An 18,234-nucleotide genomic window follows, 5' to 3' on the forward strand; every position below is an offset into this window, starting at 1 on the left:
TTGTGCCCAAGTTGATACCTGTGGAGAGAAAAGGAGAGAGAGAGTGAATAACACGAGGAGGAATAGAGCGAACCCTGTACTTACAGTACGCTGTGTCCAGCCCAGAGGTGAGAGCCATTCAAAGCAAACTAACTGTGCTATTGTGCCCAAGTTGATACCTGTGGAGAGAAAAGGGGAGAGAGAGTGAATAACACGAGGAGGAATAGAGCGAACCCTGTACTTACAGTACGCTGTGTCCAGCCCAGAGGTGAGAGCCATTCGAAGCAAACTAACTGTGCTATTGTGCCCAAGTTGATACCTGTGGAGAGAAAAGGAGAGAGAGTGGGTAACACGAGGAGAGACTGAGGAAACCTGTACTTACGCCGCTGCCTGTGGAGAAAGAGAAAGCGAGTGAGCACCCAAGGAACGAACTGTGTGAACCAGTACTTACTGTGAGCTGTAATCAGCGAGGAGGTGAGAGCAAAACCAAGCTGAACTAACTGTGCCTGTGTGTCCCAGCCGCTGCCTGTGGAGAAAGAGAAAGCGAGTGAGCACCCAAGGAACGAACTGTGTGAACCAGTACTTACTGTGAGCTGTAATCAGCGAAGAGGTGAGAGCAAAACCAAGCTGAACTAACTGTGCCTGTGTGTCCCAGCCGTTGCCTGTGGAGAAAGAGAAAGAGCGTGAGCACCCAAGGAACGAACTGGGTGAATCAGTACTTACTGTGAGCTGTAATCAGCGAAGAGCCGTTGCCTGTGGAGGAAGAGAAAGAGAGTGGGCACCTCGAGAACGAACTGTGTGAACCAGTACTTACCGTGAGCTGTATTCAGCGAAGAGGAGGAAGAAGGAGGGCGCTACGGATACCTAAGACTCAGGCCGGGGCCCGAGCCCCACGCCCCGGATCCCCGTGGCCCCCTTGCTCCCTGACCTCTTCCCGGCCATAGCCCATCTGGAGGGCCGAGTCAGAGTTTAGTTTTAATTGCCCTTTCCCTATTCCCTAAGCTATTTTTAAATATTTAAATAAAGATTGTTTTATCACTTACTTGTTCTCGTGTTGTTTGGCCATTGGGTCGGGTTTGGGGACCTCCTCGAGGTGGAAGTTGAGAAGGGGTGTGGCTTAGTTAAAGCATAGCCAGCCCCTGGGTGTGACACAAACATTAAGACATTTTGTGCGTTACAGATACACATGTACCGATATTACTCAAAAGCTAAATCTAAATCAGCTAACGTTAGATCTCAAAAGTGTGTATTGCCACACACTTTCTCTTATGAATATTTTACTTGTGATTTCTAAAAGTGTTTTTTCTGTTTATTTTGTGTTACTCTGTCATTCTGTTATATGATCAGGACTTTACAGACACCCAGATTTTTACTAAATGAAGTGCACAAATTCTGCACTGTGCATACATGTGCGTACATGTGCAGGCTCACTACCTGGCTGTGCATTAGAGGATGTTATGAAAGTGAACTGTGTAGCAAAGTTTTTTTTGCCAAACAGTAAGCCATATCAGATTGAATGCTGTGCAATCTCAATTAAATTTTTTTAGGAGAGTCCATTCTGGGGGCATATAGGTGGAAGCTTTCCATCGAGGGCAGAGTTCTCCACCCAAATCCAACTGAGTGATCGTTCCGAATTCACTTCTGCTCTGGCTGTCCTTTTTGCATCATACTATATATTTAACATGGAATATCCTGCGGAGGCAGCCACTACATTAGAATTTAGGTAAGCACTTATTTGTTGTTGATATATTTTTGACTAGAAATGGGAACAAATATTTGAGTACTCATTCTTTAACCACCTACCTGATTAGTAAAATACTTCTCAAAGTGTTTATTTGGGTTTATACGGACTGTTGTGTAATTTTTAAACATCAAACTTTTATTTTAACTCACCATGCAAATGGTAGAAAAGTAAGCACAGCCGCTCTAAAGTCTAAATTTCATGCACATCACATTTTCTTTTCTTCACTTTAATACTAAAGTACTTGGTTTTTAGAGTACTTCTAAATTACTCAAAATTTCCATCTCTACTCTTCACACTTCCATTATTGTGCTCACTGTAATGAGCATATAAAATATCAAAACTAAAAATATTTATTTAAAAGACCATTTTTGAAGCTGTTTCATGACTAACGTCTACGAATGTTGCGATATGATTTTGTCAAAGTTTAGTAGACAGACAAATTATAAGGTCACGATGACTAAGATCACAGTCTTTGATGAATCGTGCAGCTCTCTTGTATAATCTCTCTCTCAGCATCTAAGCAGGGCAAAGGCTTTTCAGTGTGTTCAGTCTCATGTCTCTTCTACATGTCCACTCTGGATGTTACGACACTTTAATACTCATAGATAACGAAACATTTCATCCTCTCTTGGAACGAAAGTGGCTAACTTCTGTCAACCTCATCTACAAGCAAGGATAGCATAGATTATAGATTATAGATTCTGAAAAAAAAAAAAAGATTTTAGAATCTATGCAATAGCGAGGTGAATCGATTTTTCTCTCCAGGCCCTAATATATATGTAAATGTGTGTTTTAAGTAAGAGTTTTGGTTTATAGAGAAGTGGACATTGTATTACATGTGGTATTATATATTGATTGGCTAAATCAAATGATCCAATAAAACTTTTATATATTGTCATCAACCCATCTGTCTTGCTTATAAACCTTTCCATTAATAATTAATTTCTTCCACTGCTGGGTAGAAGACTCCAGCCAAGGAAATTTACTAATTCATGCCCGTTTTAGAAGAAAAATACAGTTCTGGGGACCAAACAACATTCAGGGACCAAATTCTACTGTTTGAAATCCCACTGTTTTTAAATAATTTAATTTGCCTTTTATACATTCTAATTTTAACCGAACGTTTTAATACATTTGAACAGGATTGATTTGTTTGTTCAGAAAAGTGTTGTTGTATACAAAACGAAATGAAATGTTAACAGAAAATTGAAGAATTTTTTTTTTTTGCTATGCTATTTTTATTTTATGAATTTAGAAATTAAAAGTCTGAAAAGTTGTCAATAAATGGCATTTTTGTGGCAAAAACAGTGTCTTCATTTTACAGTACACAAAATTAATGCAGTAATCCTTATTACAGTAGTAAAATATGTGAGGTGATTAAACACAGTACTGTGATTATTACTGTAAAAAAGTTTACAGTATTTTTTAAAGTTACTGCAATTAAGTTTACAGTAAGCATACTGTGAAATGAACTACAGCAATTACTAGCTAATTGCTGCCAGCAAGTTACTGTAAATTTCACAGTATTCTTTTTACAGTGTTCTATACCACCTCAGCAGTTCCACAAACTGATCACCTCCATGCCACACCAAATTGAAACAGTAATTAATGTAAAATGAGCCCCTACCAAGTATTGAGTACATGTACAGTAAATGAACATACTTTCCAGAAGGCCAACAATTCACTAAAAAAAATATTTTATTGGTCTTATGAAGTATTATTTTTTTGTTGAGATGGTGGGGTTTTTGTTAAATGTGAGCCAAAATCATCACAATTAAAAGAACCAAAGACTTAAACTACTTCAGTCTGTGTGCATTGAATTTAATAAACAAGTTTCACAATTTAAGTTGAATTACTGAAATAAATAAACTTTTCCACGACATTCTAATTTATTGAGATGCACCTGTATATAATATAAATAGTTGACTATACATAAACATAACCTAAGACCAACTACAGTATACAAGTACTTTACATAATAACTGTACATGATATTTTGCAAAAGAGGTATTTAAGGTTAAGAAGCAAGTAGTGCAATATGATTTGTGGTGCATTCGCAAGTAAACATTTGTGTTATCTTAAGCTGCCTTTCCGCAGAAACTTTACCCAGGAACTAGGGACTTTGGCCCGTTACTAATGTGTTTCAACCGACTTGGGCACAAAACATGCTGCTTGGTTGAGTTCACGCAAAGGTTTGCTTCCTGCTAGTCTCAGCCTCAGACGTCATGCCCACGGAGAGTTGGCTGAACGTCTGATGCATACGGCACACAAAAGTGGAAACACTTAAGGATTTTTGATTTTATACAGGATTTCTGGGAGATGTGTGTATCGTGTTCTTTAACCTTCTGCCTTGAAACAAAGATACCATGGTGCCAAACACCCTCACAAAAGTAGAAAGCCGTCGTGTTTACAACTGTGATGATGAGCGCTTATCAGGACCAACTAAAACACTGGATATTCAAAAGTATGTGAAAGTTCGCGGCACAGAATTTGCTTTAGGAGAGCTTCATATCTGAACATGCTGACAGTTTTCTGAATATGTAATTCTGCTATATCATTTAACTCTGTTACAAAGTTATGGTAAAAAATGTTTTTTTAATTATTAGTCATTATGGAGATTATCAGCATATGTTAAAGGTAAAAACCTTACCTTTTATATAAAAGTACAAAAGTAACAGGACACCAAATAAACCCTATAAATGCAAAGTGGAATATATATGAGCTCCAAAAATTTTTATGAATCCTCTGTAAATGAGTGTCTCAGATCTTTAAACTCTTGACACGTCCAGGGCAGGCTAGGTAGACATTAAACTTTCAGGTTTACTGATTTCAGTTCTTTTTTTATCAATGTCATGAAAGCCTCCTGTGGTCAGCATCTCTTTTGATGTCTGCAGGAGGATACAGGCTTAACACAGCTTGCGCGTGACACCAACAGCAGAGCAAAACTGAATTTCTCTTGAACGTGACAGGAACACACATGCTGACAGTGAATATCCTCAGACTTGCTCACAAAGCCTCAAAAGCATACTGTGTTATCCCTTTCCGTTTATTAGACGGTCTACAAGCCTGAAGGAGGCAATTTAGTGTGTGTTTGCTGGACTTTATGAGTCCAGTTATTCCCTCAAGAACAGTTTCCTTGAGTCAATCAATAGAAAACGTCCACACACACATATTTTGTGTTTTAACTATGACCCCTTGACTATGTCCCCTGCAAGCCTTGAATCAAGACTAGGGTAATTTTCTGAACAATATTGTCATTTGAATTAATGTAGAGCTTGTGTAAATGCTTTTACTCAGCTCCCAAATGATTCAGTACAAAACAACCGCATGAGTTACTGTATTTCAGCTAATTCCAGCTCTCATTAAAAGTTGCGTTTGCCTTGGGAGTTTTCTGAATATGTGATTTTGCTTCTGTAAGACATAACATAGAACAAAAACTTAAAGAAAAAAGGGGGGAAAATGCATGTCTCAAAGTTTTTACACCAAGAAAACTATCCTCTGACAAGTTTACCCACAATGCATGGTTATAGCTAATGAGGATCACTAGCTAAGCCTCGAAATCTGTTGATCTCACACATCAGGGTACCTCTCTAATTAAAGAGTTTCTCAGCCAGAAATATTGCGTTCCGTGATCAGACTCCATCTGGATGGACCTGCTCTACCAGGGCCAATGACGGAGAAATGAAAAGACTAACAATGTTTTTGAAAAAAATGGGCCACAGATGACTGCTTTTGCTAATGTGTCCTCTGCCAACACTTAAACAGCCAACAGAAACAAGCAGGGTGCAAAGTTAACACTCGCCAAGCACCAAATGCGAGTAAAAAATTTTTGGCATGTAAATAAAACAGAATTTGCCAGTAACCTTATTAAAAAATGTATACATTATAGATGCTTGAAATATGTACCTAATGCTGGCAGGTGTGGCTATTACAGGACGCTGGAAACAAGCCAGTACAGTTCTAGCAAACACACTTTTGAAAACACAGCTGGGATTTGAATTCTACTCACCCAAGAGGTTTCTCTAGTCGGCTGGCCGGCGACCCCACAATTTCACCCAGTGTGCAGAACATCTGGCCAAGAAAGTCCTAGATGGAGCAGGTAGGATAAAGCAGAAGAGTCTGTAAGAGCTTATCAGATTTTACAAATACCAACGCTCTGCCCTCTTGTTATAGTAGTGAATTGTGAGGCAAAGACATACGTATAGTTCAAGGGGCTTCTGAGAAGGAGCACAGCATGTAACAGAAAGCACAAGACAAAAATACAATACAAGCCACACAGGCAACATCACACACAATTTAGGGGATGAGCAAACCAGAGAAGATAGGTATGATTAGTGGACCAACATGATCGCTTCACATGCATTAAAAAAGATGTGATGAGGATCACAGGAATGGGGAGGAATGTAAATAAAAAAATATCCAAACATATTGTCACATAATCATATTGATTTACTTCTCGTTTCTTGCTTCCACATGCCAGTGGTGTCAGACAAACATTGTATTTAATTGTATTTTTTTATTTTTTAGTTTTACTATCCAAATCCATGTCTGATGTCATTTAAAATTGAAGGTTACAACATCTAAGTGACTTTTTCTTCAAAAAGAACAGTGCATTCCCATAATATATTTGGATATTGTTTTAAAGAAGCTGATTTGCATATAAATGTTTCATTCAGGATGCATGAAGGTCATATCACAGCACTACTTACGTGTTTGGAAAGATCAGGACTTTTAGAGTCAACATCATATCTGAATTAAGTAGGGAAAAAAATAAAACAACGTTATCCAAAGTCTTTAAACACACTGAGTAGTTAATTAAAAGATAAGCCATTAAAAAACATATTAAAAGGAAACAAGTACTTTAAAAGGGAAATGCTCAAATACACACAAAAATATCTTTCAGTTGCATGCACAACAACATAAAGGTCAAACATGCTTGCTGTTGACAGACATGTTTCATAAAGTGCATAAAGTAAAAACAATTGTACTTTAGCTTTTACTATTAAAAGATAAAATTGACAAACAGTAAGTCTTTGAGAAGGGGTTTATCAAGCTGCAGGTGGTGCATTAGAAAAAGGGGCTCATCTCCTGTTTCCAAAATGCATCACAAAGTGTTTGAAAAGCTGTAAACTAATTCCACATTGCACAAGGTGCAAACAACCTTACGAATACATACTCCGTCTGTAGTGCGTATGCGTTGCATATGTTTTTACGCACCGATGTTAACGGATTCCAGTTGCGTTCCAGGACCGTTGCATCTGCAGCAGTGCAGCGATCGTTTATGTACCGAGTAGCAGACTGCAAACGCGTCCTGTGTGAAAGCACATCGAGTCCGTGCTGCACCACATACGTAACGCATACGGACTGCAGACGGAGTATGTGTGAAACAGGCGTGAGCAGGGCCATAGCTGGGGTCAGCGGGGACCTGGTGAAGGCTGTACCAGTGGGCCCTGTTTGAAATTGTTTAATTTGTATGTTCATTTATTTTTTTTTTTATTTGTGTTATTTACACAATGTTTAAGTTTTTTTCAAGTTTGTAGGTGTCAAGGTACAGAAACCAAATAATTAAATGTAAAATAGCACTGGATAGTCTTCAATGTAAAATTGAAATATACAATCAAACGTACATTTATTCAGACACCTTCAACATTTCTCACATTATTACAGTTTTGCTATGTATATCAAAAATTATATCTGGTGTCTGAATAATTTTTGGTTTGACTGTGAGCAGTGAGTGATTTTCATTTTCATTTTCTTGGATTAACATTACAGCAGCCAGTAGCTAAATTAGGCTCGGTCACTTTAAGAGACGATGAACGCATCCAATATAATACACATGCCATTTTTTTCCTCAACTGTTTACTTTCACTTAAAAACTAACTGACAGTTTTTTCGAGCATAATTTCCAAGGTGAATATTTTGACATATTTTGCATGTATTTGTCGGCACAAGAGCAAAAATAAGAAAATTCGATGCTCAAGTGTTTTGAGACGCCTTTCTCTGCGTGAGCCTGAACACCAGAAAACCGCGAGTACTGAATTGGGCTCTTTCACACCTTTTTGTTTGTTCAAACTGCGATTTGTATTTGTTCTTTCAGGTGCAGGAGGGACTACGAGGAGAACTTCGCAGAAGAGAGCTCGGTTCAGTGTCGCTGTCCGTGATACGCGGCTCTCTCTCTCTCTCCGCACCGAACACAGCGCGCGAGTAACCAGCTACTCTGTTCAGCTTTTCCGCGTCTTGTGTTTGGATGCTTTAATGTTTAAATCGACAACCGGTAAAGCTTAAAAACACGTGAAAAAGATAAGCTTTCATGACGATGCGCAGCAGTGGCCCGTCAACTGTCCTGAGCATCTTTTTAGGCTGGCCTCAGCCAGTCGGTTATATAAAATATCAAGGTGAAAGTCATCATAGCTTGCTTAGTATAGACCCAGCTCCCAACTTTGAGAATAGATTAATGGCGAAATTTTTAACGCAGCACGTTAACGCCGATAATGGCCCACCGCTAATATATATATATATTGCAATGCATTTTTATTATATTTAATGAAAACCTTCAATAAAAACAACCCAGTAAACGGGTTAATGTATAAAACCCAACAAGCTGGGTCAAAATAGCCCAGAATGTGTTCTGTCCAATATTTAGCCAGCGCTGGGTAGAGTGTAGTACTTAAAGACACCTAATATAAAGCTGACGATATTTTGAAAACAGTATGCTAGATCTCATTCAACTGAAAGTGATGATAAAAACACCAGCGATGATATCTATAACAGTTACTTATACTTCAACCAACACCGACACATTTCCTAACTAAATAGCCAAAACATTTCATGCATGAATAGGCCTTTCTTAAAAAGGTTATGGTTAAACATGCACTCTGTAACTTTTGACGCTCTAGTGGTTAATAAACAGAACTGCTTGCGTCTTGCGGAAGAACATTGTAGCCGGAGCTACTTCTCTCTGTTTATGTCTATGAAGAATCACAAAGGTACCGGGTTACTCCGCCGCGGTACCCCCCGAAGCAATCTAAAATAGTCCGAATATAAACACTTATTATAGATGTACCCTAGTGATTCAGGACAGGCTAAAAACACGGTTTGGAAAATGGATTCATGGTATACTCGCTTATTATATACATTTTTGTCAATTTTGAACACAATAAAAGTTACGGACCGCAGCTCTGATCGGTTGTTTCTTAACGGGAGCAGTGTATTTCTGCAAATGGTAATAGGACCACTGGGAGAAGCCAGAGGAGCTTGATTTTTGCACATATTATCTGTCTCATATTCTACTGTCAGGACATAATGACAGGTTTAACAAATATGTAAAAAATACTTTTTTTTTTTTTTTTACAAAAGTTACCTACTGCAGCTTTAAGTTAGTAAGAGGGTCAAAGTAAATCACAATAAAATGGGAAATCAGACGGTCAAATACATTTCATGCATTGAAATTTTCCTGTTGGTTTCATCAAAGAGCAGCGGAAGAAAAAACAGGAATTGGGAGGAGGTGAGAGGTGAGAGGTGAGCTTCTGTTTTCCAAAGGAACGGAGGAATGGATGTGGCACTCCAGGACAGGGATCAAAAGAAAGAACTCACAAATCAAAGCGCAGGTTCTGCTTCTCCTCAAAGAAGTAGTCCAAGATGTACTTCCTGACAAAGTCGGGATTTAGCGTGTTGTCAATCACCTCCGTTCTTCCAAACTAGAAAGTGGATTAGGGACAGCGGCGGGAGAGATGGGGTCAGAGAGAGAGAAAAGAAGGATAACTGAAACTGGATATATAAGGTAACAAATGAGTTATAGAAGACAAAAAAAACAGGAATTGAACAAGTTTGGTACAAAACACAGCAGAGATGAGAATTAAATTTGAGAATTGCAGCTCCTCTCTAATAAAAAATTGGTGTAATGCAACACCCGTCTCCACCCACCCCCTGATTTCACTCTTGTTCTCGCTTGTTACGGTCTTTTTCTTTTTCTACTGTCGTCCAGAGACTCATCTAAAGCTGGAGGGTTGGTTTGCTGATTTGTACACTCTTGTGTGAGGACTGAAAAGGTTTAGTGAAACTTTAAGTCCTCAGTGGCAGCACTAATTACAGCAGTGTGGCTATTCGACAGCTCTGAAGATCGGTGACAATTATGTCTGCTTAATTAGAGGGGGACTTTTAGCCAAGCTGTATACTATATTCCTCTGAAGCCCAGCTAGAGGCACCTCACTCTGTCATTAACCCTCTTCCCTTCAAAAAAAAAAAAGACATCGTAACTGGACCGGTTCCATCCCTACTTTCTAAGGCTAAATGTGCAACAAACGAATTGAGGCCACCTTTTGACACTTAACTGATCTGAGCCAATGTTTGTTTAGTAGCCTGCATTTCACCTGGAGGCATGGTGACTTTTTATGTGATATATGTCAACCATAAATTATTCAGAGTCAGAAAAGTTTACATAAATGAATAAATAGCCTGCAAAGCCTGCAAACAGATTCTGTTTCCATTAAACGATATTGAGATGATAAAACCGACTGTTGTAGTGTATGCATTACTCTGTGGATCATAAAGTGTTTGCCATGGTTTACACAGTGGTTCTCAGCCAAGGTTCTGAGGCAACTAAAAATGAAGAAGAAAAAATAAAAATAAACACAGGTTGTAAACTGAAATTATATTTCCTTTTGCCCCTGAATATAATTTATGTTCAAATATACAGAATCAGAACCTCAAATACTAGAGTATTACAAAATGGATCATATTTAGTTAACTTAAGATCAATATTCAATATTTCAAAGCTAAGTGACCTTTAAAGTGATATTGGAGCAAGTACAGTATATTGTGACTATAAAAGGTGACTTGCGTCTTTAAATATGTAATATATTATAACGTGTTAAAGGGTAATGACAAATAAAAATGCCTGAGCTAATGGAAATCTTAAAAAATATATATTTAAACCTTTTTTATTGAACCAGTTAAATAAATAAATAAATACTTAAGTCAATTTTAGGGCAGTGGTTCTCAATTCAAGTCCTTGTGACCCCCCGCTCTGCACATTTTGTATCTATCTCACATTTCAGAGCTTTGTTCTATTCGACCATATGTGTGGGCTTCACAGGATATTCCACCATGATTCCTGTTTGAAGAGAGTACTGTATATGCTCCATCCAAGGGCATTAAAGTGTGCGAGACATGAATTTAAATTGTATTTATTTAAATAGGTATATTGTGTCACACTTCTCTAGTAAGTTTGTCTTTGTGTGAAGACACTGCAGGTCGTGGCGTAGCGCAAACCTGTGAATGAATGGTCCAAAGTGAACAACATGTCCTCCAACCAATACAACCATATAGGTCATTTGTCAAAATCCCTGAAATAAGACCCATCAAAGCGTATACTACAATTGCGCCAGGACTCTTTCATATTAACGCTTTGTACTCTTTTATCTTTGTCATAATTTGTGATTCATAGAGCTCAGATGGTAGAGCATGACTTTATACAATGATATGCAGTCATGTGATATTTTTGCTTGCAAAAACAACCGATAGGGTTGATTTTTTGTTGGCGGACAGTCTGGAAGTGAAGTAAACTTCAACTGATTTCCCCTGCTCAGGGAGTAGGGAGCAATGAACACTGTGTAGGGACTGTCTATCGGAACACAGTTCATACGTTGTAGCTCTCTTATAATGAAATGGTGATCTGAATCTGGTGTGTTAAATAAGAGAGATGTGCAAAATAAGCAGAGCTTGGTGGTCGCCAGGAATGGAATTGAGAACCACTGCTTTAGGGTACAAGGACTAAGAAGGGTACACATCCTAATCATTAGTCATTTTCCAATAAATAAATAAACAAAAATATATTTTTCACAAACATTGTAAATCATTGAAATAGCTTTTACTTTTTTTCCACACTGACTAGGTTTTTCAAATTCATTTAATAATATTTTCATAAATTAAAACAAAAGTGTCTCACTGCATTGTTTTTTTTAAGTAATAATAAAAGATTATGCCAAATATTTCTAAATGTTCAGACTTTTAATTATTATTATTTTTATTATTATTTTTTTTTTTTGTTTCATTCAAGGACAAATGTACTGGCTTTAACATTTAATCAAAGTAAGCCCTTCAGAAAATGTCAAAAAGTTGTTGGTGTTTTAAAGACAGAAACATGAATTGTTCATTCAAAAGGCATGGTCAAATACATATGAACATGAATGTATTTTTAAACCATATGTCTAGACATAAAATATGAGCATCACATCAATGGCAATAAAAAAGTAATACAATCTTTACCGAAAATGGAAAGGTGTTTAAAATGAATACTCATAAAAAATACTAGAGTTCAAGCCAAATGTGAAACCATGTGAAAGTCATGAGTTCAAATTATGTAACGATTAAGTAACAACTTTAATTGCAGTATCTGCAAAGAGCTTTCAACCATCTAATGAATAAAACTTAATTAGCAAACAAAGAGAACACTGCTGTGCTGGTAAAAAATTATCTATCAGACTGCTCTCTTAATTTCAAATGAACAAGTTAAAAGCTATATAATGAAAGCCTTCATTAGCAATTATTGAGAAATGTGTGCTATTGCTATAATCACTCCTCATCTATAACAGATTGATGGCGGTTCTTTCTGTAGACTGGATATTAATATTGTACTGTATGTTTCATTTTGCACAGTGAAAAAACATGCAGTTCTCTTTCAGTCGGTCACTCTCAACATCACGCCGGTGACTGACGAATTGGGATATAGCTTTGATAGACCAATCTACTTCGAGTGTAAACGAAACAAAGTTGTGGGGAAATTGTGGCCTAGTGGTTAGAGAGTTTGACTCCTAATCCTAGGGTTGTGGGTTCAAGTCCCGGGCCGACGATAACACGACTTAGGTGCCCTTGAGCAAGGCATTGAACCCCAACTGCTCCCTGGGCGCCGCACTATTAATGGCTGCCCACTGCTCAAAGTGTGTGTGCACTTTGGATGGGTTAAATGCAGAGCACGAATTCTTAGTATGGGTCACCATACTTGGCTGAATGTCTTGTCACAGTTTTTCACTTCGTAGCTGAGCGACAACATATTTCTGCTCCATCCAAGTGTCTTCAGTGAGCTACGAGTTTAACTTGCTCTTGGAAGCTTTTGTTGGTCGTCGATGTGTCGAGTGGATTGCACACTTCAGGTTGCATTACCCCATGTTGTGCGCCATTCCTCCATTCGTTCATATTTGTATTTACTCCCGAGACCTCCTACAGGAAGGATGGAACTTTAACAGCGTCCCTGTTCCAAGTGGAACAGATACGTTTTCCCAGTATTATCCAGTCTCACTGAGTGGGTAGTGCTTTAACAATGGTGAATGGAACTACTTGTTGCGAGCCCCGGCCTACACCAAAAAGGGGTGGAGACAGCTCGCACAGGGCACTGGAAGGGGCAGCATCCATGGCCCTTTGGTAGGGAATCCCAATTCATCGGTCAACGCCGTGACATCATGAGTGACCGACTGACAGGGTACATCTTACGTATAGTTCCCTGAAACTGATGTGTAATTTAGGCCACATTAAAAGCAATAGTAATATTTTTCAACATTGTATTAAAGCTTATCTGAGCTAGTTACAGAAATCAGTGGGGGCTTTCTGTAGGCATCATTCATTGTCAATTTGAAATATTTCCTTTGGGTCTTAATAAGCTGATATAAAAATCACAATGTTTGGAAATCATAAGCACAGTGAAGACAGAAACAACGGAGCATATTCTATCAACAAACATTTTAATTACAAGGCTTCATTGCTGTCGTTCCTGACAAAGTAATTGCAAAGCTTCATAGACCTTTTAGTTTTCATCTCACTAATTCAACATTAAGATCTTATCTAAAATGAGCCCTCTATCCATAATATTGTTTTGCCCAGTCTAAAAGTCATCCTGTCTGAATCAGAAGAGAAAAGGCACAGACCAAGCACAAGTAATACAGACAGTCCTAAATATAAATATTCTAAATTTGTCAGTGAATATCGGCCAGAAGCAACAGTTTCAAGTTTGATTATTTTTTGGTTTTTCACTTCAAAAGACATTATTTGATGGACTGGAACATGTGGATTACTTGTGGATTATTGTGAAGTATTTATAAGCTGTTTGGACTCTCATTCTGACGGCATCCATTAACTGCAGAAGATCCATTGGTGAGCAAGTGATGTAATGCTACATTTCTCCAAATCTGATCTGATAATGTGAAACTCATTGACATCTTGAATGGCCTGAGAGTGAGTATATTTTTAACACATTTACATTTTAGGTGAACTAGTCCTTCAAGCCTTCCTTGCGTCACTATATTAATTGCTCTGCAACAATGTTGCACTATATTTTTTAGATAGTTTTAAATAAAGGTTTACAAGAATTATCTAACACACATATTGTCAGTAGATTTACAATATAAAATAGCAAAAGCATGTCTAATAAAATAGGAATTTCAACAGTTGTAAAAGCAGTACTAGTCTGTAATATTTTAATACGAACAAAGTAAATTGTATTTTGAAGTAAAAAAAATAATTGATTAAACAATGCAAATGTTGTTATTGTTATAAATTATTTCTGGTTCATATATAAAGCTCTTTAATAATTTAACTGACCTCAAAATTTAAGAAAAACATGTAGTTCATACTTCATTCATCATGGAAAAGGTTATATGAAACCACTGGCCCACGGCTTTATCAGACAAACAATACAAGCCATGATTCTCTAACTGACTTGACAATGACAACACACACACACACACACACACACACACAGATGCCAATGAAAGGCAGTCACCCACACTGATCAGCACTGTAATTTTTTCTTATTTAATTTTCTGTATGTCTTGTTACACATTATGCATAATGTTGGCATGTACAATTTTTGGTAACATTAATACAATTTTATGATTGATTTTAAGTATGAAGAGTTCAGATGCAAAAGCCTCTAAGTGCCATCTGAAATTTTCATCTAAAATTAGGATTTTTATCAAGCTCCTATGCTTAGGTTGAGTCATTTGACTTTAATTGCAATGTGCAGGTCCTTTTCCAGGCTATTAAAGTGAAATATCTGAACATAAATATTTGATAAAAATCCTAATTTTAGATGAAAATTTCAGATGGCTCTTAGAGGCTTTTGCATCTGAACTCTTCGTATATTTTGCTATATTGTGCTGGGTCACCACTTGATACCAAATGTAAAACTGTTGCATCCGGGTCTTTTTCTGATAACATTTATTTAAATCATTTAAAGCGATCGATAAAAAAAGAAATACAGTAAAGAAATCTTGAGCAATTCTATTAGATCAGCATCAAAATTTAGATGGGTTTTCACTGGATGGTTTTTTTAACAGAATATGCAACAGCTAAAATATTTGATGCACACTTCTGTTGTGAAATCCAAACATTTCAAACCGTAAATTCTCTTCCAGAACTTGACAACCTGAGGTGACGGTTCTGTCAGAAAGCAAGCTCTTGCACAGAGATTGCATGGACAGTGGGCAGGATGTCATAAAAGCATTGAAGCCTATATAATAAAAAGGCCCAAAACCCTTTTTCAGTTCAGGAAACCATTTAAGACCCTCACAGAAATGAATTGAACCTGTGTAATATAGTGAAAGATACAGTCACAGTGAGCAGAACCAGCACTAATCATCCACTGTTATTCAAACGTGTTTGTTTGTATTATTGAGTGTTAAAAGACAAAAGTAACTCTCCATCATACCCAAAGACTGAACTTTAACACAATAACATGGGCAGATCGATGTAGATTATGTCCTTCAAGTTATTCCTGTATTTGTCTGACTCTGAAGTGATCTGCCATTTCCATAACATTCCATAAGCAGTAGATGAAAGCTTTCTAAATAAAATCCCAAATAATGACCCATTCATTCAGATCGCTTTAACTTCTTTAATGACAGTGTCTTGTGTTATTCACACTGAATACGAGCAGAGTGCTTATAAAAATAGACAGCTGAGGAATGAAGCATACCAGAATTTATTGCTATGATGAGCTGTCATCGCCTACACGAAAACCTACAAATATTCTGCAGGTGTATGAGGCTGTTCTCAAGTCTCAGTTGTATATCTAACCGTCAGAGCAAAATCATTTGCCATTAGATAAGAATATATATATATATATATATATATATATATATATATATATATATATATATATATATACAGTACAGACAAAAAGTTTGAAAACATTACTATTTTTAATGTTTTTGAAAGAAGTTTCTTCTGTTCATCAAGCCTGCATTTATTTGATCAAAAATACAGAAAAAAATGTAATATTGTGATATATTATCACAATTTAAAATAATTGTTTTTAAATTTATTATACTATAAATTATCATTTATTTCTGTGATGCAAAGCTGAATTTTTAGGATCATTATCAAAGTTGGAAACAGTTCTGCTGCTTAATATTTTTTCAGAACATGTGATACTTTTTTAGGATACTTTGATGAATAAAAAGTAATTTAAAAAAAGGAAGCTATGTTTTTAACATATAAATATTTTGTAATAACAATATACACTACTGGTCAGTAATTTTGGGTCAGTAATTTTTTTTCTTTCTTTTTTTTTTAAATAAAATCAATACTTTTATTCAGCAAGGATGTGTTAAATTGATAAAAAAGTGATAGTAAAGAAAATATATTATTAGAATATATATTATTAGAATTTTTTTTTTATTTTGAAGAAATGCAGTTCTTGTTAACGTTTTATTCATCAAATATATTAGACAGCAGAACTGTTTCCAACACTCATAATAAATCAGAATATTAGAATGATTTCTAAATGATCATGTCATAGACTGGAAGTTACATGTGACACTGAAGGCTGGAGTAATGATGCTGAAAATTCAGCTTTGCATCACAGGAATAAATAATTTTTTTTAAAGTATATTCAAATAGAAAACTATTATTTTAAGTTGTAATAATATTTCACAATATTACTGTTTTTTCTGTATTTTTGATCAAATAAATGCAGGCTTGATGAGCAGAAGAAACCTCTTTCAAAAACATTAAAAATAGTTTCCAAACTTTTGGTCTGGAACAAAAGAACAGTCAAACTATGTGTGTGTGTGTGTGTGTGTGTGTGTGTGTGTGTGTGTGTGTGTGTGTGTGTGTGTGTGTGTGTGTGTGTGTGTGTGTGTGTGTGTGTGTGTGTGCGTGTACTCACCTCTCTCCACTGCTTGGTCTCCACACCCTGAGTGTACATTACGCACACTGTGAAAAGGGACAAATATAGCAACAATTAGTGCTACAATACTGATAAAAAAAAAGCTTTGATTGGGGAGATACCCTTTCAAATAGCAATGCACTGAAATGAAAATTCTGGGATTAAACGTTAACCAAAAATTAAGGATACACTTGGACAAAAACATTTTATTTGTAGATACATTTAAACTTCACATAAGGAAGTTTTTATGTCATTTTTTTTAAATAACACATTTATGTTTCTACTTTGATGAAATATAATTATTTAAACAGTGGCTTTCATAAAACGTTTTGATGACAAATTTATTCAAACATACTTTAAATAATGAGAATTTCGTCAAATTTAATTAATATGTAATATACAGGTCCTTCTCAAAAAATTAGCATATTGTGATAAAGTTCATTATTTTCCATAATGTAATGATAAAAATTCAACTTTCATATATTTTAGATTCATTGCACACCAACTGAAATATTTCAGGTCTTTTATTGTTTTAATACTGATGATTTTGTCATACAGCTCATGAAAACGTACTCGGTTACTAAACGTAACCTCGGTTCTCTCTAGAAGAGCTCTCTCGTACTGCGTCTTAGCTAAGACGCTATGGGAAAAGTCTCTTTTCACGAAATACTGAAGCAAAAAATTATCCTTAATTTTGTATTTTTGTAAAGCGCATTTGCAGCAGTACACAGCCATAGGCGAGACGGCTCGTTCGCTCATTGGCTTGTTCTGCGGCAACTGCACAGCCTATCGAGCGCAGGCTGATGCAACATCAGACATCTGCTTCGCGCCCTTCTTGCCACTTCCCGCCGAAACGGGTGTGGCCCAACCTATAAAAGGAGCTCGAAAAGGCTGACTCACCTGATTTATTTCATCGCCGAAGCGAACCAGAGTGAATCGTACGCACGGCAGAGAACGCAGTAATCGTTCGCTCTTCTAGAGAGAACCGAGGTTACGTTTAGTAACCGAGTACGTTCTCTTACGAGAGCTCTCTCGTACTGCGTCTTAGCTAAGACGCTACGGGAACCCAATGTAAAACGCCGTGCGCGCAGGGATCACACAACAATAAACCTGAAGCAACGCCCAGGATTTACAGTGCACAGTCACCTGAGGGACTCACAGAGAGTCCAGGACAGAAAAGGGAAAAAGCCCTCCGTCCTATATTTAGCAGCATCCGTAGATGCGGCAATATGACATCACACAGCCGAGGCAAGGCCTGACCAATGTGGCAATGCGGGTCTTACGCAATACTGCCCATATAACAGTCGGCAGCGCACAGTGCTCGTGAACTCAGAATTTCCCTCAGGGCCCT

General features: G+C 37.0%; 1 protein-coding gene across 1 annotated transcript in view; it reads right to left on the reverse strand.

Annotated features, from left to right (window-relative positions):
• LOC132119259 (copine-5-like) overlaps nucleotides 1-18,234 on the reverse strand; it is a 186,791-nt gene that overhangs the window by 110,898 nt on the left and 57,659 nt on the right. Inside the window, exons 3-6 of the mRNA XM_059529067.1 lie at nucleotides 16,884-16,930; nucleotides 9,317-9,420; nucleotides 6,433-6,472; nucleotides 5,733-5,809 (exon numbers count right to left, since the gene is read on the reverse strand). Coding sequence (XP_059385050.1) covers nucleotides 5,733-5,809; nucleotides 6,433-6,472; nucleotides 9,317-9,420; nucleotides 16,884-16,930 — 268 coding nt within the window. The remainder of the gene's footprint in view (nucleotides 1-5,732; nucleotides 5,810-6,432; nucleotides 6,473-9,316; nucleotides 9,421-16,883; nucleotides 16,931-18,234) is intronic.

This window comes from Carassius carassius, chromosome 38, assembly GCF_963082965.1.
Source record: "Carassius carassius chromosome 38, fCarCar2.1, whole genome shotgun sequence".
Taxonomy (NCBI): Eukaryota; Metazoa; Chordata; class Actinopteri; order Cypriniformes; family Cyprinidae; genus Carassius; species Carassius carassius.